We start from the raw sequence: 27,217 nt of genomic DNA, 5'->3' as shown, positions 1-27,217 counted from the left end.
ACATGGATTTGGTACCTCCTTGGAACTCTTGGAACCTCCTTAGGCTTCTCATCCTACATAATCCACAAGATTGGTGTGAGAAGCCCATAAAATGTGTACAGCAATGCCTGGTGTACTGGAAGTGCTCATGTATAGTACCCACAACTGTGCTTGTTCTTATTCTTATCAGTTTTTGCCATCCTTATTATTACTGTTGTCGTCATTGTTGTTGTTGTTGTTCTTGTTCATGTTGCTTGTTTTTATTCTTCTACAATTCCAGGTATTTTACTTTCCTAAACTCTGTACATCCTTGGTATTTAGGGCAATAGTGGTACAGAAACCTAAAAGTGCCTTATCCTAAGTCTTATGGACTGTGTGTGTGTCCTTCAGTGTGTCTGGCACTGAAGGACAGACACACCTCTGTGGGGCTTGCTTTCATGAAGCTCAAGTCTCTAAGAAGTCTTATTTCTACCTCGGAAAGGATCTGAGTCATCTATGTGAGCTGATTTGTGTCAATCATTGGGAGGCAGGCATCCTGGGCTGGACTTGATTCTATGGGATGCCTAACATCTATCCCTGTAGGACACTCAGTCATGCTGCCTCCTCTACCCAATCCCAGCTGAGCCTCTGCTGAGATAGTTGTGTTCCCGAGGAGCTCTCATGGTTAGGGATGGAGCTGGAGGACTCCTGAGGAGTTACAATGGGTTGGTTTAAGGGGGGCTCCTGAGCCTGGCAAAAAAATGCAGAAAAACTTGATCTTTGTGGGTCTTCTATCTCCTGCTCTGCCTCTATCTTTCAATATATTGAGCTCTTTTACAGCTGAGAATAAAAGCTGCTGGGGCTTGGAAGCGCTGGTCAGCAGCCAACTGTGGCAGAGGGCAGGAACCCTGGAGTATGAAAAAAATCTCGTCCCAAGGAAAGGGACATTTTGCAGGAAGGAAATGATTGTCTGCTTCCTAGCTGCTTGAACTCATCATGCTGGGGGCATTGAATATGGTGGCCTCTGGAATCTGGGAAAGAAATAGAAAGGAGTTCCAAAGTCATTGGGTGAAAACGTTTGAGGCTTGCTAATGAGTAAACTCAGGGGTCAGAGGGGATTTACCAACTTTATTGCATAAAGGTGTAGTGTGCCTCTTGTGTAGTCAAGTCTCGAGTTGGTCACAAAGGACATTTGAACTAGAAGAACTCTTAGGGTCAACTGTCTGTCTGGTTTGTAAACTCATCTATTTATCAGAATCACCAGAGTTAAGCTCTACTCCTTAAGGTTCTCATTAAATATATATGGGGAGTGAATTAGGCACCCATATTAGGAAACTGTTCTGCTCCAAGAGCATACTTAACAAAACCAACTTAAGTAAGGGGCAGATGTATCATGGCTTACAGGTCTGGGAGATAAACTTCATCATTGCAGGGAAAGTGTGATGATAGGAAAGAAGACAGCTGACCAGATGACATCCAGTTAATGAGCAAAGGGGATGAATAATGTGTACACCATGCTTGCTTTCTTAATTTTATTCAATTTATGACCACAGCCCATGGAATGGTGCTGGCCACATTTACAGTGGGGTTTCCCCCCTCAACCTAATTCAGAAATGCCCTCACAGACATGTCCAGGGGCATATCTATTCTGTAGCTCTGGATTCTGTCAAGCTGACAATATTAACTATCACAGCTTGACACCCAAGCATATCATTATTTATAATTCATAACTTTTCACCCCCTTTCCACACATAGGCCCTTGTCCATCTCATAATAAAAAAATATAATCAGTCTGACTTCAGGAGTCCCTATAGTCTTTAACAGTTCTTAAACGTCCATACTATTAAAAGTCTAAGTCTCATCTGAGACTCAAGACCATTTCTTAACTGTGAGAAACTATAAAATACAAAATAAGCTACATAGTTCCAATATACAATGGCACAGAATAAACATCCCCAGTTCAAAAGAGAGGAAAGGGGGGCAGCAAGAAAAAATTGGACCAAGCAAGACCAAAATCCAGCAGGGTAACACCAAATCCTGCATTTCTAGGTCCAGAGTCAGAACTTGTGATGAAATCATCTGGGTTTCAAAGGGTTTGAGTAGCCCCACCCTTCCATCTCTCCTGCCTGGAGCACATTAAGCCTCTTTCTTGGGCCAGCCCTAATCTATCTGCAATTTTTTTCAGGAGACATACCATGGGTCTGTCATCACCAACATCTTGGGCTCTTCATTTGAACCTATAACATTCACAGCTTCATGCAATCAATAAACATGCAATAAAGGGAACCTGACCCAGACACACATTGCCTAGCCCCAGGAACCTTCTGGAACTTTGTCACAAGCCTGCATTATGTCCTCACCTTTCATCTTTCAAGTCTACAAAGCCAGCACCCTGTGGGGGGGTGCTGCCACATTCTGTCTTCAGCTTAAGATGCAGCCTGAGCACCCTTAGGCCTTAATTGTTGCAATCTCTGTGTGCTGAGCCTAGAGAAACACTTTCCTAGTTTATTTTTTGTTTTCCTCTCCTCTCCCTTTCTTTCTTTCCTTCTTTCTTTCTAATAGTTATTTACTATTGTGTGGGTTTATGTATTTGTGTATTCGGGTGTATGTGTCCCAGTGTATACACAGAGGTCAGATGACAACTTTGTGAAGTTGATTCTCCCCATCTACCTTTTTATATTCTGGAGATTGAATGCAGGTCTCCAAACTTGTTTGGCACATGCCTTTATCTGCTGAGCTGCTTCTTTAAGGCATTCTTTTAATGATGCTGATCTCTTTAACAGTTACAGCTTCTTCTGGGCCAGTAAGGGCCTCAGTAGATAAAAGTGCTTGTCTTGCAAGCTTGAAGATCTGAGTTCAATCCCAGTAACCCACAGTAGAAGAAATGAACCAATTCCCAAAAGTTGTCCTGTAACCTTCATAGACATGCTATGTCACATATGCATGCATAACACACACACACACACACACACACACACACACACACCAGATGCACAATAATAATAAATAAAATTTAAAAATAATTACGGCTTCTTTTGAGCCTGATTCCTTCTCTTCTGAACATCATAAGCTGGGCCTCCACTGTGTGAATTTCTCATCATATTCAGGTCTTCTGAATTGCCTCCATAATGACCTGTTAGCCTCTGCTTACAGCATCAAGAGTTTTTGTAGCCCAGAGTCCTAAACTCTTCCACATGGCGCTCACAAGCCATTTCCAGAAGCCTAGGAGCACAGTCAAGATAATTGTAGCAATGACCCCACTCTTCATATCTGTTTTCTCTCTAGTAGTTTTTTTTTTTTCATTGCTACAACACAATCCCTGGCAAAATATTTTTTAAAGGCAAAATATTTGCATGATCTGACTAGAAGCCAGGATATGAAAGTCAGGTTAAGAAAGAAAAGAACTTGTTTGGCCTTATGCTTTCCAGGAGCGTACTTCATCATGACAGAAGGGGTCTGGCAGCAGGAGGCAGCTCACCATGCTTTGTCTACAGCGAGGAAGCAGAGAGTGGTGAAGGAATGCCCGTGTTCAGCAAGCTCTCTCCTTTTTTACGCAGAGTGAGACTCCAGCCCACGGAATGGTCTCTCCCACATTTAGAATAGGTTGACCTACCTCAATTAATTTAATCTATATAATCCCTTACGGATCTGCCCAGAGACTTGTCTCTTTTATGATTCTATATTCTATCAAGTTGGCAATATCAATCATCGCAACATGTATATTTTTAAAAGAAATATGCACCACATTTAGGAAGCCTGGATACAATCTCGTGTTCTCACATTTACAGATGGGGAAAGAACCTGAAGCTCAAGGAGGCATGCATTGGAGGGCAAGTTGGGTACTTCTTCACTTGACATTGGAGGCCTACTGTGATCTGTTTCTAAACTAATCTAACCTTATCATACCAGTTATGTACCCTTGGGGTTGGCATAGAAAATATAGGAAACTAGTTAAACTGAGTCTCAGCTACACGGGGGAAGGATATATTGCCTTTCTAAAATTCAAATCGAATTGCCAGACCTAGAGTTTTCTTTGTTCAATACAGCTACTTTGTGCACTGTTTGCCACGGACCATCTGAGTAAAGGTTCTCATATGCAATTCCTGAACCGCTCCTCTTAGACCTTTGAAAACACTATTTCCCCTGTCTGGAGTATGTATATCACTATTTCTTCAATTCATCTTTCAACCCACCTTTCCCCATATGTCTTTTAAATCCCTTGAACAGACCATCACCTAGGCTCTGATAACACCTTTCCCGTATCTCTACTTTTGTCTTCTTGGATTCTATTTTAGATCAAAGCTCTTTGTCTACTTGGCTTAATTTTCCTGTGCAACACGAGCTAGCCCAATGCTAGGGTAGGGGTCATGTCTGAGCAGAGGGTCAAGTATAAAAGCATAGGGTTTGGGTTCAGATGGCTTTTATGAGTACTCCAGTCTGTAATTTTTCTATGTGACAATGGATAAGATTTGTCACCATTTTTTAATGGTAAATATATTTTTATTTCATCTATGATCCAACAATTCTCCTTTTAGGCACTTACCCATGAGTGATAAAATCATGTTCATAACAGTCTCCTATAAGAACATATGTAATACCTATTCTAGTAGTAAAAGTTGGAAAAAACCTTCATATGTCTACAAGCAAGTGAATGAATTAACTGTGCTGTATTTATAACAAAAATATGTCACTTCTCTGAAACTCAGTTTCCTCATCTGTAAAGTGTGAATTCCAAGAATAGTTTTAATATAGATTTGCTTTTAAAACTAAATGGAATAAAACTTTGATGGTATTTTAGGCTAGAATTAGGATACATGAAGTGCTCAAGAAATATTGAGTATTGCTACAAATTGATGTGAAATGCTGTTGTCTGGGCTTAACAGCCATTATGTATGCAATGTTTGTTTGTTTGTCTGAGTCTGATTTACTGGGTTTGATATGTTAATCTCTGGTTTCATTCATATTTTTAGGAGCAAACTTTCCTGTATAGTTTTCCTCTCTCCCAATATGCATATCTGCAATTACACACTAGTGTATAAATAAATATGTCCATCTATATTTCTATGAATCATATATTTACATGTATTTTTAATTACATAAATGTAGTCACAATAATTTTTATTGTTAAAATGTTTTTTGTTTTTATATATAAATAATTTCTATTATTTAATTTTATCTATCTCTACTGTATTTACACCATTTTCTCCCTTCCTTCTAACTTCTCCCAAGTCCTCCAATTTCCTCTTAAATCCATGGCCTCTTTTTCTTTAATTATTTTTGATATGTATGTGTGTGCGTGTGTATACACATATATACATGCACAATATATATGATATATATGTATATATGTATACCTACATGAGTAAATATATAAGTACAGCATGCTGCGTCCCTTTAATGTATTATTATGTATATTTTAGGTCTGACTACTCGGTACTAGATAACTAGCTAGGGGCACATCCCTGGGGAAGCCTTTTCTCAGCAATCATTAGTTGCTTGTAGCTCTTCATCTAGGGCCTTGCTAGGTTTTTTTCCAATCTATATTTGTATGTCAACTGGTGTTATCATCGCTTGTGTTTTGTTTAGGTGACTATATGGTTGGGATTTTATGGGTGCATCTTCCCTGTTATATATAAGAGGGACACATACCGCAGCAGATGTCTAGCTCATGGTGGTTCTGTCATGGCAACAGAAAAGGAGCTAAAATATTCCCCCATTGCATTCATGTTTCTGTAAGAAAGTCCAGTATACTCATTGGTTCTCCCAGCTAAATTTGGAATGGAATGGTTAACTTTGGACTGTTGCTGGTATACATCTTTCCAGGAATAGTTCACGCAACACAAATCCTCATCTCCGTATCTTCAAGGTAAAGATATTACTGACCATAAAATTCTACCAGATGGATTAATACATGAATGCATGACTGAAAGCATAAGGATCGGCATGTAAAATGATGTCTTCTGTTGGTAGAATGTGCTGGATGCCAGTCTGAGTAGCTTTTCATTGAAGTGCATGTACACTGGAAAGCTGTTCTCTCAGGGGACATTCTGCCATTGAACAGCTGTCTATAATAGCATAGCTATTATAGCTTCTCTCCAGAGAGGCAAACTGATGTTTGGAGATTATAGCACAAATGTTTCTCTCCTACTGACATTTGTGCACTTCTATTCTTTCAGCGTTGGTCAAAAAAGAAAATTAAACTTTTCAAAGTGTCTTCTTTCATATATACCTTGCCTAATACACAGTACATGTCAAATAAATATTTAGGGCATGAATTACTAGTCAATAAAAGGTAGGGTGTAAATAGATGAATATGCAAATGCTTTGAATGCAATGCAGATTTTGCGTTTCCTTTAGGAAATTTAATCCCACTTATTGATTTGCATGTGTAGTGGCTGGAGTGTGTTCAGTGCCACAGCACTGTCACTGGTCACAGGAATTGGTTCTCTCTCCTTCCACCATGTGGAATCTAGATGTAAGATATTAAATCCAGAAATGTAAAACAATGACACTTGGTGGCTTTCTCTTTGTTTTGTAAATATTATTTACATATTTTATAAAATATGCTCTAAGTTGGGCCTGGTGGCGCACGCCTTTAATCCCAGCACTTGGGAGGCAGAGGCAGGCAAATTTCTGAGTTCGAGGCCAGCCAGGTCTACAGAGTGAGTTCCAGGACACCCAGGGCTACACAGAGAAACCCTGTCTCATCTCAACACCCCCCGCCCCACAAATATATATATGCTCTAAAATTTATTTGCTCTAGCACTTACAAGTTTTCAGTATGTTTTAAAAATCAGTCAATATTCTTTATTTCCATCTTGACTCATAATATGATAATACTGCTAGGTGTAAGCCAAATAAATGAAATTCCATGGAGCCCTTCATTTTTAATAGTGCAAAGCAGTCTTGTTTTAGCATTTCTGTTGTATTCTATTCAGCTCATTCCCTGTTACCAGAACTCTATTTGATCAATAGCCTGCACATACTTACCTTGGAAACAAGACCACTCTACCACCTTTGGCCATACTGGGCTTTCCTTCTCTTTTGCTTGGGTTTCTTGACATACAATGTTTGTTTGGTCTCTAGACAGGATACCCCATTGTGGGCAGTGCCGGTGGATGGATGAGAAAATACAGCAGCTGGAAAGCTGAGCATTGATGAAGCAGCCTCCCTGACTGCCTGTGCACAGCTGTCCAGCCACGCCCATTCTACCTTCCTTAATTGTTAACATTCTGCAAATCCCCCACCCTAAGAAAGAACACTAACTGCCCACGCTGTTGACCTACACTATGGCAGGCTTTGGTCAGGTCAGAGAAGCCCACTTGGGCTTAGAGACTCTCATGTGTGTGGAGAAAGGAAAGAGAACTGAGATCTTTTTTTTTATTTATTTTTTATTTTTTTTATTAGGTAATTTCCTCAATTACATTTCCAATGCTATCCAAAAAGTCCCCAATACACTCCCCCCCCCAATCCCCAACCCACCCACCCCCACCCCTTGGCCCTGGCATTCCCCTGTACTGGGGCATATAAAGTTGGCAAGTCCAATGGGCCTCTCTTTCCAGTGATGGCCTACTAGGCCATCTTTTAATACAAATGCAGCTAGAGTCAAGAGCTCTGGGGTACTGGTTAGTTCATAATAATGATCCACCTATGGGGTTGCAGTTCCCTTTAGCTCCTTGGGTACTTTCTCTAGCTCCTCCATTGGGGGCCCTGTGATCCATCCAATAGCTGACTGTGAGCATCCACTTCTGTGTTTGCTAGGCCCCGGTATTGTCTCACAAGAGACAGCTATATCTGGGTCCTTTCAGCAAAATCTTGCTAGTGTATGCAATGGTGTCAGCGTTTGGAAGCTGATTATGGGATGGATCCCTGGATATGGCAGTCTTTAGATGGTCCATCCTTTCTTCATAGCTCCAAACTTTATCTCTGTAACTCTTTCCATGGGTGTTTTGTTCCCAATTCCAAGAAGGGGCACAGTGTCCACACTTTGGTCTTCGTTCTTCTTGAGTTTCATGCGTTTAACAAATTGTCTTATATCTTGGGTATCCTAAGTTTTTGGGCTAATATCCACTTATCAGTGAGTACATATTGTGTGAGTTCCTTTGTGAATATGTTACCTCACTCAGAATGATGCCCTCCAGATCCATCCATTTGCCTAGGAATTTCATAAATTCATTCTTTTTAATAGCTGAGTAGTACTCCATTGTGTAAATGTACCACATTTTCTGTATCCATTCCTCTGTTGAGGGGCATCTGGGTTCTTTCCAGCTTCTGGCTATTATAAATAAGCCTGCTATGAACATAGTGGAGCATGTGTCCTTCTTACCAGTTGGAACATCTTCTGGATATATGCCCAGGAGAGGTATTGCTGGATCTTCTGGTAGTATTATGTCCAATTTTCTGAGGAACCGCCAAACTGATTTCCAGAGTGGTTGTACCAGCTTGCAATCCCACCAACAATGAAGGAGTGTACCTCTTTCTCCACATCCTCGCCAGCATCTGCTGTCACCTGAATTTTTGATCTTAGCCATTCTGACTGGTGTGAGGTGGAATCTCAGGGTTGTTTTGATTTGCATTTCCCTGATGATTAAGGATGTTGAACATTTTTTCAGGTGCTTCTCTGCCATTCGGTATTCCTCAGGTGAGAATTCTTTGTTCAGTTCTGAGCCCCATTTTTTAACGGGGTTATTTGATTTTCTGTAGTCCACCTTCTTGAGTTCCTTATATATATTGGATATTAGTCCCCTATCTGATTTAGGATAGGTAAAGATCCTTTCCCAATCTGTTGGTGGTCTTTTTGTCTTATTGACGGTGTCTTTTGCCTTGCAGAAGCTTTGCAACTTTATGAGGTCCCATTTATCGATTCTCGATCTTACAGCGCAAGCCTTTGCTGTTCTATTCAGGAATTTTTCCCCTGTACCCATATCTTCGAGGCTTTCCCCTACTTTCTCCTCTATAAGTTTCAGTGTCTCTGGTTTTATGTGGAGTTCCTTAATCCACTTAGATTTGACCTTGGTACAAGGAGATAGGAATGGATCATTTCGCATTCTTCTACATGATAACCGCCAGTTGTGCCAGCACCATTTGTTGAAAATGCTGTCTTTTTTCCACTGGATGGTTTTTGCTCCCTTGTCAAAGATCAAGTGACCATAGGTATGTGGGTTGATCTCAGGGTCTTCAATTCTGTTCCATTGGTCTACTTGTCTGTCGTTATACCAGTACCATGCAGTTTTTATCACAATTGCTCTGTAGTACAGCTTTAGGTCAGGCATGGTGATTCCTCCAGAGGTTCTTTTATCCTTGAGAAGAGTTTTTGCTATCCTAGGTTTTTTGTTGTTCCAGATGAATTTGCAGATTGCCCTTTCCAATTCGTTGAAGAATTGAGTTGGAATTTTGATGGGGATTGCATTGAATCTGTAGATTGCTTTTGGCAAGATAGCCATTTTTACAATGTTGATCCTGCCAATCCATGAGCATGGGAGGTTTTTCCATCTTCTGAGATCTTCTTTAATTTCTTTCTTCAGGGACTTGAAGTTCTTGTCATACAGATCTTTCACTTCCTTAGTTAGAGTCATGCCAAGGTATTTTATATTGTTTGTGACTATTGAGAAGGGTGTTGTTTCCCTAATTTCCTTCTCTGCTTGTTTATCCTTTGTGTACAGAAAGGCCATTGACTTGCTTGAGTTAATTTTATATCCAGCTACTTCACCAAAGCTATTTATCAGGCTTAGGAGTTCTCTGGTGGAATTTTTAGGGTCACTTATGTATACTATCATATCATCTGCAAAAAGCGATATTTTGACTTCTTCTTTTCCGATTTGTATCCCCTTGATCTCCTTGTGTTGTCTAATTGCTCTGGCTAGGACTTCAAGTACAATGTTGAATAGGTAGGGAGAGAGTGGGCAGCCTTGTCTAGTCCCTGATTTTAGTGGGATTGCTTCCAGCTTCTTACCATTTACTTTGATGTTGGCTACTGGTTTGCTGTATATTGCTTTTATCATGGTTAGGTATGGGCCTTGAATTCCTGATCTTTCCAAGACTTTTTTTTTTAATTTTTAATATTTTTATTACATATTTTCCTCAATTACATTTCCAATGCTATCCCAAAAGTCCCCCATAGCGCCCCCCACTTCCCTACCCACCCATTCCCATTCTTTTGGCCCTGGCATTCCCCTATATTGGGGCATATAAAGTTTGCAAGTCCAATGGGCCTCTCTTTCCATTGATGGCCAACTAGGCCATCTTTCGATACATATGCAGCTAGAGACAAGAGCTCCGGGGTTCTGGTTAGTACATCATGTTGTTCCAACAATAGGGTTGCAGATCCCTTTAGCTCCTTGGTTACTTTCTCTAGCTTCTCCATTGGGAGCCCTGTGATACATCCAATAGCTGACTGTGAACATCCACTCCTGTGTTTGCTAGGCCCCGGCATCGTCTCACAAGAGACAGCTATATTTGGGTCCTTTCAGCAAAATCTTGCTAGTGTATGCAATGGTGTCAGCGTTTAGAAGCTGATTATGGGATGGATCCCTGGATACAGCAGTCTCTAAATGGTCCATCCTTTCATCACAGCTACGAACTTTGTCTCTGTAACTCCTTCCCTGGGTGTTTTGTTCCCAATTCTAAGAAGGTGCACAGTGTCCACACTTTGGTCTTCATTCTTCTTGAGTTTCATGCGTTTAGCAAATTGTATCTTATATCTTGGGTATCCTAAGTTTTGGGCTAATATCCACTTATCAGTGAATACATATTGTGTGAGTTCTTTTGTGATTGTGTTACTTCACTCAAGATGATGCCCTCCAGGTCCATCCATTTGGCTAGGAATTTCATAAATTCATTCTTTTTAATAGCTGAGTAGTACTCCATTGTGTAAATGTACCATAATTTCTGTATCCATTCCTCTGTTGAGGGACATCTGGGTTCTTTCCAGCTTCTGGCTATTATAAATAGGGCTGCTATGAACATAGTGGAGCATGTGTCCTTTTTACCGGTTGGGACATCTTCTGGATATATGCCCAGGAGAGGTATTGCTGGATCCTCCGGTAGTACTATGTCCAATTTTCTGAGGAACCGCCAGACTGATTTCCAGAGTGGTTGTACAAGCTTGCAATCCCACCAACAATGGAGAAGTGTTCCTCTTTCTCCACATCCTCGCCAGCATCTGCTGTCACCTGAATTTTTGATCTTAGCCATTCTGACTGGTGTGAGGTGGAATCTCAGGGTTGTTTTGATTTGCATTTCCCTGATGATTAAGGATGTTGAACATTTTTTCAGGTGCTTCTCTGCCATTCGGTATTCCTCAGGTGAGAATTCTTTGTTCAGTTCTGAGCCCCATGGATTGGCAGGATCAACATTGTAAAAAATGGCTATCTTGCCAAAAGCAATCTACAGATTCAATGCAATCCCCATCAAAATTCCAAATCAATTCTTCAACGAATTAGAAAGTGCAATCTGCAAATTCATCTGGAATAACAAAAAAACCTAGGATAGCAAAAACTCTTCTCAAGGATAAAAGAACCTCTGGTGGAATCACCATGCCGGACCTAAAGCTCTACTATAGAGCAATTGTGATAAAAACTGCATGGTACTGGTATAGTGACAGACAAATAGACCAATGGAATAGAATTGAAGACCCAGAAATGAACCCACACACCTACGGTCACTTGATCTTCGACAAGGGAGCAAAAAACATCCAGTGGAAGAAAGACAGCATTTTCAACAAATGGTGCTGGCACAACTGGTTGTTAACATGTAGAAGAATGCGAATCGATCCATTCCTATCTCCTTGTACTAAGGTCAAGTCTAAGTGGATCAAGGAACTTCACATAAAACCAGAGACACTGAAACTTATAGAGGAGAAAGTGGGGAAAAGCCTTGAAGATATGGGCACAGGGGAAAAATTCCTGAATAGAACAGTAATGGCTTGTGCTGTAAGATCGAGAATTGACAAGTGGGACCTCATGAAACTACAAAGCTTCTGCAAGGCTAAAGACACCATCAATAAGACAAAAAAACCACCAACAGATGCGAAAGGATCTTCACCTATCCTAAATCAGATAAGGGACTATTATCCAATATATATAAAGAACTCAAGAAGGTGGACTCCAGAAAGTCAAATAACCCCATTTCCAAGACTTTTATCATGAATGGGTGTTGGATCTTGTCAAATGCTTTTTCCCGCATCTAAGGAGATTACCATGTGGTTTTTGTCTTTGAGTTTGTTTATATACTGGATTACGTTGATGGATTTCCTTATATTGAACCATCCCTGCATCCCTGGGATGAAACCTACTTGGTCAGGATGGATGATTGTTTTGATGTGTTCTTGGATTCGGTTAGCAAGAACTTTATTGAGGATTTTTGCATCAATATTCATAAGGGAAATTGGTTTGAAGTTCTCTATTTTTGTTGGGTCTTTATGTGGTTTAGGTATCAGAGTAATTGTGGCTTCATAGAATGAGTTGGGTAGAGTACCTTCTGATTCTATTTTGTGGAATAGTTTGTGAAGAACTGGGATTAGTTCTTCTTTGAAGGTTTGATAGAACTCTGCACTAAACCCATCTGGTCCTGGCTTTTCTTGGTTGGGAGACTATTAATGACTGCTTCTATTTCTTTATTGGATATGGGACTGTTTAGATCATTAACCTGATCTTGATTTAACTTTGGTACCTGGTATCTGTCTAGGAACTTGTCCATTTCATCCAGGATCTCCAGTTTTGTTGAGTATAGCCTTTTGTAGAATGATCTGATGGTGTTTTGGATTTCTTCAGCGTCTGTTGTTATGTCTCCCTTTTCATTTCTGATTTTGTTAATTAGAGTACTTTCCCTATGCCCTCTAGTGAGTCTGGCTAAGGGTTTATCTATCTTGTTGATTTTCTCAAAGAACCAGCCCCTCGATTGGTTGATTCTTTGAATTGTTCTTCTTGTTTCCACTTGGTTGATTTCACCCCTGAGTTTGATTATTTCTTGCCGTCTACTCCTCTTGGGTGAATTTGCTTCCTTTCATTCTAGAGCTTTTAGGTGTGTTGTCAAGCTGCTAATGTGTGCTCTCTCTAGTTTCTTTTTGGAGGCACTCAGAGCTATGAGTTTTCCTCTTAGAAATGCTTTCAGTGTGTCCCATAAGTTTGGGTATGTTGTGGCTTCATTTTCATTAAACTCCAGAAAGTCCTTAATTTCTTTCTTTATTCCTTCCTTGACCAAGGTATCATTGAGAAGAGTGTTGTTTAGTTTCCACGGGTGTGTTGGCTTTATATTATTTATTTTGTTATTGAAGATCAGTCTTAGTCCATGGTGATCTAATAGGGTGCATGGGACAATTTCAATATTTTTGTATATATTGAGGCTTGTTTTGTGACCAATTATGTGGTCAATTTTGGAGAAGGTACCGTGAGGTGCTGAGAAGAAGGTATATCCTTTCGTTTTAGGATAAAATGTTCTGTAGATATCTGTCAGATCCATTTGTTTCATAACCTCTGTTAGTTTCACTGTGTCCCTGTTTAGTTTCTGTTTCCATGATCTGTCCATTGGTGAAAGTGGTGTATTGAAGTCTCCCACTATTATTGTGTGAGGTGCAATGTGTGCTTTGAGCTTTACTAAAGTATCTTTAATGAATGAGGCTGCCCTTGTATTTGGCGCATAGATATTCAGAATTGATAGTTCCTCTTGGAGGATTTTACCTTTGATGAGAATGAAGTGCCCTTCCTTGTCTTTTTTGATGACTTTGGGTTGGAAGTCAATCTTATCAGATATTATAATGGCTACTCCAGCTTGTTTCTTCCTACCATTTGCTTGGAAAATTGTTTTCCAGCCTTTCATTCTGAGGTAGTGTCTATCTTTTTCTCTGAGATGAGTTTCCTGTAAGCAGCAAAATGTTGGGTCCTGTTTCTGTAGCCAGCCTGTTAGTCTATGTCTTTTTATTGGGGAGTTGAGTCCATTGATATTAAGAGATATTAGGGAGAAGTAATTGTTGCTTCCTTTTATTTTTGTTGTTAGAGTTGGTGTTCTGTTTTTGTGGCTGTCTTCTTTTAGGTTTGTTGAGGGATTACCTTCTTGCTTTTTCTATGACGTGGTTTCCGTCCTTGTATTGGTTTTTTTCTGTTATTATCCTTTGAAGTGCTGGATTCGTGGAAAGATAATGTGTGAATTTGGTTTTATCGTGGAATACTTTGGTTTCTCCATCTATGGTAATTGAGAGTTTGGCTGGGTATAGTGGCCTGGGCTGGAGTTTGTGTTCTTTTAGTTTCTGTATAACATCTGTCCAGGATCTTCTGGCTTTCATAGTCTCTGGTGAAAAATCCAGTGTAATTTTGATAGGCTTGCCTTTATATGTTACTTGACCTTTTTCCCTTACTGCTTTTAGTATTCTATCTTTATTTAGTGCATTTGTTGTTTTGATTATTATGTGTCGGAAGGAATTTCTTTTCTGGTCCAGTCTATTTGGATTTCTGTAAGCTTCTTGCATGTTCATGGGCATCTCTTTCTTTAGGTTTGGGAAGTTTTCTTCTATAATTTTGTTGAATATATTTGCTGGTCCTTTGAGTTGAAAATCTTCATTCTCATCTACTCCTATTATCCGTAGGTTTGGTCTTCTCATTTTGTCCTGGATTTCCTGGATATTTTGAGTTAGGATCTTTTTGGATTTTGTATTTTCTTTGATTGTCGTGCCGATGTTCTCTATGGAGTCTTCTGCACCTGAGATTCTCTCTTCCATCTCTTGTATTCTGTTGCTAATGCTCGTATCTATGGTTCCAGATTTCTTTCCTAGTGTTTCTATCTCCAGTGTTGCCTCAATTTGGGTTTTCTTCATTGTTTCTACTTCCCTTTTTAGGTCTTGGATGGTTTTATTCAATTCCATCACCTGTTTGGTCTGGTTTTCCTGCAATTCTTTAATGGATTTTTTGTGCTTCCTCTTTAATGTCTTCTACCTGTTTAGCAGTGTTCTCCTGCAATTCTTTAAGGGATTTTTGTGCTTCCTCTTTAATGTCTTCTACCTGTTTAGCAGTGTTCTCCTGCAATTCTTTAAGGGATTTTTGTACTTCCTCTTTAATGTCTTCTACCTGTTTAGCAGTGTTCTCCTGCAATTCTTTAAGGGATTTTTGTGCTTCCTCTTTAATGTCTTCTACCTGTTTACCAGTGTTCCTTTGTATTTCTTTAAGTGTGTTATTAAAGTCCCTCTTGATGTCCTTTACCATCATCGTGAGATATGCTTTTAGAACCGGGTCTAGCTTTTCCGGTGTGTTGGGGTGCCCTGGACTGGGCGAAGTGGGAGTGCTGGGTTCTGATGATGGTGAGTGGTCTTGGTTTCTGTTAGTAAGATTCTTACGTTTACCTTTTGCCATCTGGTAATCTCTGGGATTCGTTGTTATTGTTGTCACTGTTTAAAGATTGGAGCAGACTCTGTGTTCCATTCACCAGAAGTCTCAAAATCCTGTGGCGGGTGTCTTGGGTAGCTGGCAGTTGTCAGCAGACCCTGCGTTCTAGCTACCCCGGTGCTGTTCAGACCGGAAGAGGCTTGTGGCCCTACTCAGGCCGGATTTCTGCCTCCCCAACCAAAGCAGTCTCAGGTCCCGCGCGATTGGACTGGAGCAGAAGCTGTGTTCCACTCACCAGAAGTCTCAAAATCCTGTGGCGGGTGTTGTGGGTAGCTGGCGGGTGTCAGCCGACCCTGCGCTCTAGCTACCCAGGTGCTGGTCAGACCGGAAGTGGCTTGTGGCCCTACTCAGGCTGGTTTTCTGCTTCCCTAACTAATGCAGTCTCAGGTCCAGCGCGCAATTGGATTGTCGCAGAAGCTGTGTTCCACTCACCAGAAGTCTTAAGATCCTGTGGCGGGTGTTGTGGGTAGCTGGCGAGTGTCAGCTGACCCTGCGCCCTAGCTACCGCGGTGCTGGTCTCGAGAACTGAGATCTTGTGTGAATAGAAGCTCTCGATTCATATCAGGCCCCCTTGTTCTTTCGTTCATAATGACAACACCCCCCAGGAGATGGTTAATTTCCATGCTCCCAATATAACCAGGAAACCTTAGAGTTCACAACCCATAGTAGCAGGAATTAGATTTGAACTCACATAAGGATGCTGCCAAATCAAGGTTGCCACTGTTCTTCTAGAGGCAAGGAACCAGGAGCATCTCAGACAGAAGAAGGAGGAAGGGACTAACATTTAAAAAGTGCTCAATGGAACCCAAACACATTATCTCACTATCTCCTAGCAGCAAGAGTGTGAAGCCACAGCTAAGCTTAGAGAAGGGATGGGGCTGTGATATACTGCTAGAAGATAGACTCACGATTTAAGTCTGCCAGGCTTCAAAGCATCTGCTTCTTCAGTAATGGCTAATAAAATTTGTTGAGAAATTAAATTATGCTAGCCACAGTTCTAAATCCTACACCTCGTTCAGTTTAACTCCCCAGTGAAATAGGTGCCATTATTATCTCTTGTTGTACAGATAGGAAAACTAAGGCATTAACAGGCTTAGGCCACCCAGTTAGAGAGTAACAGAACTGGATTGGAATCTGGGCAGGCTATTTCGGAAGCTCATGGGATTTGACCACTTCAGGGCTACAGTCCTTTGGAAGGTCAGGGTTGAAAAGGAAGTCTGTGGCTTTCTAAGGTCAGTGTGGAATGCTGTGCACTATTGCTCGATGAATGAATACATACCCAAAGCCACAGGGGATGCACTTCCTCCCAGCGTCTGAATCTAAAGACAGAGATAAAGTCCAGAAAGCAAGGGATTATGCAGTCATTGGAAGCAGCCACACTCTAGCCCATAGCTGTTGTTGCATAGCAGTCCACAGTCAGGGTTCTGGCTGGAGGGACAGGATACATATTGAAAAGAATGCTTTCTCTCTGCCATGGCTGGCCATGCTATGTAGCAGAGCTTCTTGTTCAGCCCTGCACTCAACTGGAGGTGGTTGAGAAGGAGCCGCTTGTCTTACTTAGCTTTTGCTATCTTTCTGACCAGACCCCACATAAGGTAACTCTCAGAACGAGAGCTAGGGGAGAAGTGGGAGGAAAGCTCTGGAGCCTCCTCGGGATGTACATGGGGAAACTGAGGTCACAGGGTAAGTTGTAAACACATCTAGGAGCAGACTCTCTGAATGAATTGCAAGACAAAACCACTGATGAGGAAAGTCCTTAAAGGCAGACAAAGATTTGCCCAATGCAGGCTTGGGACCTTTCAGGATCTCAGAACTTGACCCTTTGCTGCACCAATTTGGCCTCTGAAAGGGAAGTGAGGCCTGGGGGAGTGAGTTATTCTGGGATTCATGATGACAGGCACCCCCCCCCCCCCGCGCGCGCCTGAGACCCAAGCCTGGCTCTGTGCCATGGGGTCCCCGGGAGCCTCTGGACAGCAGCCATGGCACCCTGCCTTCTGAGGTCTAGGGAAGGGTGGGTGCCCTGTGGAAGGATCACTGTTTTCTAAATGGCTTCCTGCCCAGAAAGCCTCCAGAACTGCCCACTGCTCTATTCCTGCTAATAGAACTGACTTCATAACATCCACCGGGTTCAAGTTTAGATTTCAAGACTTGAAGGGCTCTTGGAATAGTGCAGATAAAGGAAGGAAGCCATCAGCTCTTCAGAAGAACTTCATGAAAACATATACGCCCAACCTATGTGAGCTAGGGGAGAGCTGATCTGCCCTGAGGCAGGAGGATGGATGAAATGCCCTTTGCTGTTTGAGGGGTGTGGTCTGACTTTCTGCAGGCTCTCAGGGGCCACCCAGGAATTCTGAGAGACACATTTGTCCACAACAGGGTTTCCCCAGACTTGCCATAACTAGATTCAGATTCATAACAAAATGAAACCCCTAACTAACCCTGCTTCTCACAGGCTGGGAACATGAAGACCCAGAAGACTGTGGCCTCTGCAGGGTGCCAGACTGGGGCAAGATTGATGGCTTTAGAACTGGGCTGGAAAATGAACACCCTGATGCAGAGCTCAGAGTTCCAGTCTGAAGGATGTCCAAGGCCACAGGCTCTCCCACCCCACCCCCTTCCACCCACAGGCTTCACACCTTCCTTGTTTTTCCAGTGCAGGAACTGCTCCTCAGTCCCTTCCCGGCACTACCCACCGTTTCCATGTGGTCTTGGTTGTGCCTGGAGCCCCCAGGGACAGCTTATATGTTGCTTAGAAGGCCAGGAGGCAATCTGGCCAGTGAACCAACTCACAGGTAGCAGGATGAGCCTGTGAGCCAAGTAGACAGTCTGGACAACCAGGCTGGGGAAACTAATATTCAGGGAATTTCAATCAGTGTCGCTGTTTGTCCCAGCCAACTGGCTAACGGTGCGGAGTTTGAATCAGTGACCCGCCTCCTGGTCCCTCCTCCTTAGCCAGCCTCTCTCCCTCCCTCCTTCCTTCTTTCCAGTCTTTTCCTCCCTTCACTCTCCAGGAGGGGCCTGCCCTTGAGCTGTTGAGCTGATCAGGCTGCTGCTGCTGTCCGCCTCTCCCCTCCCAGTGCCACTGATGGAGCACAGGGATAGGGCTGGCTCTCATAGAGCCCTGGGTCTCTTCTGGCTTTTCCCCTAGATAGAGGGTTCACGCCTAGCAGAGCCCTGCCGGAGTCCCTCCAGTTTCTCACGCCCCACTATGCCTCTGCTGGATGTCTTCTGGGCTTGCTTCAGGAAAGTGAAGGTAAGTGTCTGCCCAGCTGCAGCCCAGCTAAGGCCCCCCTGTTCACGGGGAAGCAGGCAGCTGAGCCCATTGCATGATGACTGGGAAGGCCTGGTCAGCTTCCAAAACTAGGCTTAATTAACTCTTGGAGCCAGATAAGGCTAGATTCAACCCCTGCCCTTTGTCACTTGACTGAGTCTCCGAACTTTACAAGTAAGCTAGTTGTCTCTGGCTTCCCAAGTCTGCCACAGAGATAAAATATTTGACTTTTTTGAGCTTCAGTTTTCCAGCTTTAGAATGAAGATAGTTAAACTGACCTAGGAGGGTAAGGAGGCTGCTGCTACTGTTTACATAGTAAAATATCTGCAAATATAAAGAGCAAGGGTGTGAGGTTTCTAGCATGATGCCTGTCATGTGACATCCACATAAGTAATGGTGTGTATTATTAATTTTGAAATCCATTAACATGTAGCAAGCATCTACTGTGCACTAGGTACCAGGGAGCTACATAAGACAGAAAGGGTGTGGCTTGTGTCGTTCAAGAGAGAATGAGAGCCATCACAGATGTTCATCAAACCCTCATTCCATGCCAAGCACTATACTATATAGCCAGACAGCCAGGCACTAAATAGTTGTTGAAGGCCTGCTCTATCCTGGTCATGGGAAATGTGGGAACACAGCAGAATCTATGGGAATGTGGAATGCAATTTCTGTTCTCAAGAACCAAGACACTAACATGTATTTAGTATCTGCATGCACCAGACCCGGGTGACCCTTACCACTACCCAGTAATTTCTTTCTTTGATAGTTGTGGAAGAGACACTGTAAATGGCTAAGTGATACTTACAACATCACTCAGCTATGACCAGCACAGTTGGGAGTCTGGACGCTAATGTCTATGCTTTTCTTGATATGATATAGCTCCTCCAAGTACAGGCTCCTGGGAAGACAGGAGCGACTAGGCCGACTATAAGATAGGACAGAAGACTCGCTGGGGCTCTTAGGAAGGGAAGCCCCATTCCATCCACGGAGACGTGGACAGATTTCACAGGAGGTTACATCTGGGTTGAGCATCAGGGTGGAAGAAAGAGAAGAGTTTGTCAGGCCACAAAGAGGGGCAGGAGGTTCTAGACATGCCTGACAGAGGGAACTACATGAGCAAGAACTGGCAGAGGGTCCTGGCTCTGGAAGTTGGTGCATGGTTGGTGGGCTGAGGGTAGGGCACATCCCACGGTGACACGTTGGAAAAGAGGGGCCCAGAGAGTAGGAAATGGGACTACCTCTCAGAGGGTTTGAAATTAATCTGGGGGCTAATGGTCTTCTTTTACTGGGAATTTTTTTTTTTAGTGAAAAGGTTTGCTTATATATGGTAGAATTGAAGAAACGCAAAGACAATGTACAGGTTTTGTAAATACAATTTAATTCAACTCAATGAACTAGTCTTTAGTTGGAAACTATTGAGTTCAGGGTTCAGATGCTATTTCTTTTATAAAAGAAGACTGAGAAATGTTTCAATGTCTGTTTTCATTAAATTAAAAAAATGTTTTTTTAAAAATCAGTATCCTTACCTGTGAAATCTTGACGTCTAGGAGTCTGGGGAGTTGATTTCAAGAAGGTGGGCATATAATTAAATGGGTGGGTTCAAGAGAGCACTCCAGCATCCAAAGCAGGTGAGGGTGATGTGGAAGGAGCCACTGAGGGGCCAGAATAGTGAGAGGTGCAATGGCCATGGTGCTGGGTATGGAGAGGGAGGAATCAGGGGGGAGGTAGGTAGAATGAAGACAATGAAGGAAGGGAACTGAAAGTGACTTTGGTGTTTGATGCCTGAGATGTTTTCCATCTACTCTCCCATCAATGGACTATGCTAGGTGCTTGACATGAGCTTACATTACATCCCTTCGTACTCGTTAGCCCATGGTGCTCAGCAACCCCCCGGATTCATGACAGTCTCTTAGGAGCCACTGGACTAGAGAAATTAAAGGGAAGGTCAGAGATCCCCATCTCATGCACAAGACGCATCTATGATTCCATGCATGGATATGCCCATGAACACAAAACATATATGTGCATTTGTGCACATTTAGCCACACACACACACATAGGCATATCATTCAAGTATGAAGGCATACAAAAACATACGAATGTAGGTACATACACAGATAACACACATATACAAGTATGTTGGTCAGCAGTTCTCAACCTGTGGGTCACAACTCCTTTGGGGGTTGTCTAATGACCCTTTCACAGGGGTCACCTGAGACCATCGGAAAACATAGCTATTCACAGTATGATTCATAACAGCAGCAAAGTTACAGTTAGGAAATAACAACAAAAATAATTTTATGGTTAGGAGTCACCACAACATGAGGAACTGAATTAAAGGGTAGCAGTGTTAGGGAGGTTGAGAACCACTGATGTAGATACACACACATATAACTGCATACCCTTCCAAGCACATGTATAAAGATATATATATCCAGACATATCCACAAAGTTATGTAGAGTATAAGGTCACATATGCACTTGTGTGTGCACACACACACACACACACACACACACACACACACACACAGAGGGGGTGAGGGTAGGAGAAATGCAGTAGTCCTGTGGTCATATATGATCTGTAAGAGATACAAGGTAATATACCATTAGATGCTGGGGCTAAAAGGCAACTTGTCAGACATATATTTAACTTGGACCTCTTGTCCTTGCCTTCGAACGCTGTCATTTTAAGACCCCAGTCAAAGGCTGGATGCTCTGGACCTGTCAGCCTTCTCAAAGGAAAGTGCTGCTCTGAGTTACCCTCCCTTTCTGAGCCAGGCCTCCCCATGAACAGTTACACAACTGTGGAAAAACAGCCTGAAGGTGGTTAATGGTTGTGCAGAGTCTGTTGTAGCTGAAAAAAAAAAAAAAACCAAACTATTAGTTATATCATCTAGTTCTGCCTTCTTGGAGCCCTGGTAAGGAAACCAAGCTCCAATACCTTTGTACCCCATGAGTCAAAGAATGGAAGAGGAAACCAGACAAACTGGGCTTAAGTTCCACCATAAACCTTTGTGCATGCATTTTAGCTATGCACCTTTGCACATGACCTTTGTAAGCCACAGACTACAGGCCTATAGAAGTACATTGCCTGTGTTGGCAGCTCAAAGAAACTATGTGGACCCCATGAGCCTGTCCTGCTTAAAGCAGATTTCCAAGCAGCACACTGGGCGTGACTGACACAAGGGCAGGGTTTATTCTCTGTTTGGAGAGTGAGGATGGGGACCTCAGATCTTGTCTAATCCTTTGTCGCCATTATCCCTAGGCTCTCTGCTCTGACCCTGCCTTGGTCTAGGAACAGGAGTGACTAATTCAGTAATTGAGGCTGACAACCCAGGAGCAGAAGATACACAAAGGTGCAAAGAGGCCAGTCTTTGGTTTCTCTAGTTTAGGGATATCCTAAGCAAAGGCATTGGAGTGTGAAATGAGCCCAGTACACAGTTCCTAATGTGTCTTCCCTGCAGTCAGCATGGCTGGGAAGGTAGCTATTGGCCATTTCTCTGTACAATCAAGCCTGCAGAAGACCCTCCTCCATATGGTTATCCTAGTCACTTCCTCGATTCTTTGACATTGACTTTTGGCTCTCTCCCAGAACTTAGCTTGGTACTGTGCCCATAATAAGCATGGCTATGTCTCCCCTTCCTGTTACAGTTGAGCATACCAGCTCCTAGAGGATACCCCTCTAATAGGTAGAGTTCCATCTCTGTTGTCACCTCTGGGTGACTTTTGAGAGGGTCACATTTCCCCATTGTCTCTCCTTTCTTTCCTCTTAAATCTTAAATATATAACTGTGCCTACTCTCAGATATGAAAGGCTCTTAGAAGTCACCCATTTCCCCCTTCCAAATTATTCATGAGGACACCAGAGCCTGGAGAGCAGGGAGGTGCCCAAGGTCATATGAGGAGTCAGGACACTGTATTCTCCCTACTGATTACATTACAGAATTCAAATGCAGATTAAATATGGTAAAGTCTAACAGCAGTGCTAGGTGGAAGTATCAACAAGACAATGCACATTTCACCCACATGTATCTAGTGCACATGCATGATGACAACCCTCACCCACCAGGAGTCTGCAGTAGTTGAAGGAATCCTGGCTAGAGAAGTCTCTAGTACACCGGGAAGGCTCAGTGAAGTTAACCAGCCAGGCGTCTGTCACACGACGCAGCATGCTTTGCCCCAACCACTATATTCATGTACTAAAGCCGTGCACTGCACTCCTGCACTGAGCGTATGTGTAGAGGGCTCTCCCCAATTCACCTATGTGCTTAGTCTCAAGCACCCTCTCTCGTAAATGCTCTCTTCTAAGTACACATGGGACTTCTACATGGCTACTGTTTTCTCTTTATGTTTGCTAAAGACTGATTTTAAAGACTAGGTCTCACTCTGTAGCCCAGGCTGGCCTTGAATTCAGGACAATTGGCCTGCCTGAGACTTTTAAGTCCTGGGATAGGTTTGTACTCAGCAACCAGCTCCATGTGGCTCTTCAAACATTTGTTTCCATGACAGTGAGATTTCCCATTCACCACACAGTCTTGCATTCATGCACATATATACATGCACATGAGGTGAGCATGCATTCTTATATGTGCTTGATCATATGACCCATGTTAGACTATACCTGGCTGGTTAATGTCTATGAGATTTCCAAGTGTGCTAAAGACTTCTCTACCCATGATTCCTTCAACTACTACAGACTCCTTCCTGGTGGGTAAATGAAGGTTGTCACCACATATAAACATATGCACACTGTGTATGTATGAATGGAATGTGCATAGGGGCAGGTCTTCTCTGTCCCTATATCAACTCATAGCGTCTCATTCTGTGCAAATTGCCCTGGCAGGATATGAGGTGTAAGGGTGACAATGCTTCAGGATTTCTCCTCTGAGCCTCCAGGAAACCCTTGCTTTTTCCATTCCTTTGCCCTTATCTATACAAACAAGATAGCTATCACATGCACTGTGTATTGGTTGGGAGAGGGGCAAGGAGAATGTGAAGAATTCAAGTATACACAAATGTATACAAAGTCCCAGAGCTAGGGAGGGATTTCAGACTTCTGGATCCTATCTCTACATTCCACAGGATAATTAAGCAGTTTCTGGTAATGTGTGTATGTGTACATTAGAGCTACGTATATGCAGACCATATATGGAGACGTGGCTACCTCAATTATTGGATCCAAAAAAATTATGACATAGATACCCAAGTCATAAGAAAACTGTTTTAAAAGAGCAGTCTGTCTTACAAATAGAGGATTCAACTCCTGGGCTCTCTGTGCAGAACTCTTCAGCCAAGTAAACTATTACATTAGCTGAGTAGTGAGTGTTGACTCTCAACTCTTGTGTAAATAATCTATACTGTGGGGTTGTTCTCACATAGTTTATTGTAAGTCAACTAGATGCCAACATAAGCCAATGATTTGTGAATTAAGGGATCATGAGCTAAAGCAAGAAAATAGGTAGTGGGGACCTTATTGGCCTAGATGGAGCTCAAGAGGAGCTGTGGTTTAGTTTTCAGGTTCTCTGTGAAGCTTTCTGGGAAAAATGTTTTAGCATAGAACGGGGATAGCTGAGTGGGGTAAAAGCATTGGACAGCTGCTGTATTTAGGCCTGGGCCCTTCTTGAGCCAGGCACTTCCTTCATGGAGTTGCCAAGGAACCCATAAATAAGATCCTGGCACATGTATCCAAATCTCAAGTTTTGGTCTATTGATGAAAAGGACTGAAAAAAATCTCCAGGGAAACAGGAAAAGAATGAGGTAGAGATTCAGGATTTTTTTCCCCTGGGTCTCGGGGTTTTGAGTGAATGGTAAGGGAAGGAGGTATTGATACATGAGAACGAGAGTCATTGATAAAGTTGTGTTGGTGGTGAGTATGGAATCCAGGGCCTTTTACAGGCTAGACAAGTATTCTGCCAATGAGCTAAACCTTCATCCCGAGACCTTGAAACTTCCATGTGGAAGTTCTACTTTGATGTTCCCAATGTAGTCAAAAAAGAGCAGGGGTTTAGTGTGAGAAGACATGTCGTTAACACTTTCATCTCTTTGACCCCCAACTTTGCCTTCAGCTTCATTGATGCTGAAGTGTGTGAAGTGTGGATGGCGGTGGAGTGGAGTGTGCACCCGACATTAGGCCTGTTGAGGGGAGAAATGGAGGCTGCTATAGACTAAAAACTAAAGAAGGTTCCAACCACTGCTCATTAGTATTTATAAAGTACACAGCACGGGGCACACAGTATTCTACGTCTTTCCTGGCTATTAGCCCAATATATCATAGCAATTCCCCTGTAAGACAGTACTGTCATCTTCATTTACTGAAAGGCAGGAATGTTAGGAAACTTACCCAAGCTATTATGTTGTGACCTTGGACATTTCAATCCAAATAATCTACTTACCAAGCCTACTGTGATTATAAGTAATCTAGGCCTGTTTCTCTGCCTACAAAATTTGAAGGATGGGTTGGTTATTGAGTCCTTCCTGCTCTGATACATGCACATGCCACCATCACCACCATCACCACCACCACCAAATGAGATATAAAATACTGCTCCCAAAATGTCAGTGATTTCCACTCCAGTTCCCTAGGGAGAAAGAAAGGGAGCTAGGGCTCAGGGAAAAGAGCCTACATTGGCTACCATTCCTTCCAGCAGGCCCTAGGGCCTGAGAACAGCTGGAGGTCCAGGAAGCTATGGAAGCCAGAGTTTGGCTTATGTTTTCAAATCAGTGGTAAAAATAACAGGGATCAGCGGCCCAGATGGCCTGTACTGGGATTTGAAGGCAAAAGGTTTCCCAGGGGGGTAGGGAAGGGACATTCTTCAACCCCGTCTCTCTGTCCAGCCGTTTGGTGGCCACCTGTGCTCCTGATGCCAGGATGCATACATGCCAGGCCAGTGGGTGGTTCTGAGGCTGGGGCTGCCAAGGTAAAGCAAGAAGGAAGTCATGCACTTGGAAAATGGAGCTGAGGCCCTGGAAATGGTCACAGGCCAACCTTCTCTGACCTTTCCTGTGCCCCGAGTTGGATCACTCAGAGAGCTGGAGGGGAAAAGTAGCTGTGGTGGGGCAACGAGGTAACTGAAAGCAATCCACCCCAGCTCCACCTCTGCCTCTTCCTCTGTGCCACAGTTTCCTTGCCTACCCTTCAGGGAAGAACATACACTCTACTTTCTGATTGCAGCAATGGTATATGTGAAAAAGCCTGCCATATAGTAGATGTTCAGTGAACATGGGTCAATATGAAGAGAGAAGATATACTACTCTGCATGTTCTTGAGCCCATGGCTTGGGCCCTCCTTTGTCTCTCTTGTAAAATAAAGGAAATGTATACACCTGCCATTTCTTTCTGCCCTCTGACTTTGGAAAGCCTATTGCTGAAGGTATCTTGTGGAAGCAAAAGAATGATGGCAAATACCGATGCTATCACCTTGTATTTCAGGAAGTGAATTGTTTAAACAATCTCCTAGCCTTCTTATCCCCAACTCTCTCCTCCCACCTCTGGTCACACTAGTTCGAAGCCTGGAGATAAGACTCGCTCTAAGTCTGCTCTGTTCTTCCTAAAACGATTCCCAAGCTTTTGGCAGGAAGAAACATCTGTGTTGACTGGTGGGAAAGTCAAATCTTTGGGACAGGACATTCCTGAGATTATCTAGGGAACCCCTGGGGCTTGTAGCTTCTCTTTTACTCTCTTCCCAGCTTGGCTGTTAGCCTGCTACGGCAATACAGTAGAGGGAGTTAGGAGAAGACTTGAGGGGCCTTAGGATGTAACTCAGCTCAGAAAGAAGTGCTTGTCTAACAGACATGAAGCTTTGTATTCTATCTGGAGTGTGATTTATAACCAGATATGGTGACACACACCTGTCATTTCCAGTAGCCAGGAGAGTCTGGAGTCCAAAGTCATCCTAAACTACACAGTGACTTTTAAGCTAGCTATGAAAGACCCTGTCTCAAATAAAGGGCAGGGTTGTCTCAAAAGGAGCTCTACAAAAGCAATCTAGAAGTATTTCTTCTATTGCTCTCAACCAACTAGGGTTGTTCTTTACCTTTCTGTTATATGTAAGGATAAGAATTGCTAGGAACCTATCATTATAGGGGCAAGTGAAGTCTAGACTGCCCGTGTCCTTAAATCCAGCTCCCCACTGCTCTTATATAGAACAGAGAGTTATATATTCCACTATCATTAGACATAAACTAAACACTAGTGCATGTTCCCAGGACACTGGCATAGGGTTTAAAAGTGGAACCATGACAGAAGTGTTCCAATGTAGGACTTAGTGACAAGCTTAGTCTAGCCCTAGTCAACATGTCATCCTCTACCTATCCAGCTGTTGTCATACTAAACTTGAAGCTTCTCTAAGGACCCAGCTTGTGTCCCAGCTTCTCACATCCACTGAGAGCCTACTGCAGCCCTAGCAAGTTTACTGAGCACACACACACACACACACACACACACACATGCACATATAGGTTGATAAATTCATATACCCACCTACCAGCTGAAAGACTTTGGGAACCTGAATATTCAGCTCTAGAGGGGCCAGGGGACCTTGCTTTTCATGGCAACCATGGTCTGTGTTGGCAAAATCTGGGCTGGGCCTGGGGGTGGGTGGTGAAGTCCCAGTGTGA

General features: G+C 42.8%; 1 protein-coding gene across 1 annotated transcript in view; it reads left to right on the top strand.

Annotated features, from left to right (window-relative positions):
• The first annotated feature begins 18,351 nt into the window (after positions 1–18,351).
• Stard8 (StAR related lipid transfer domain containing 8) overlaps positions 18,352–27,217 on the top strand; it is a 71,028-nt gene continuing 62,162 nt past the window's right edge. The window contains exon 1 of the mRNA XM_029473210.2: positions 18,352–18,582. Within this exon, the coding sequence (XP_029329070.1) occupies positions 18,538–18,582 (45 nt within the window). The 5' untranslated portion in view covers positions 18,352–18,537. The remainder of the gene's footprint in view (positions 18,583–27,217) is intronic.

Source organism: Mus caroli, unplaced genomic scaffold, assembly GCF_978045245.1.
Source record: "Mus caroli unplaced genomic scaffold, Mus_caroli_1 scaffold_5, whole genome shotgun sequence".
NCBI classification, from domain to species: domain Eukaryota; kingdom Metazoa; phylum Chordata; class Mammalia; order Rodentia; family Muridae; genus Mus; species Mus caroli.
Note: the sequence above shows the minus strand (reverse complement) of the source record. Positions and strands in the feature narration are given on the sequence as shown.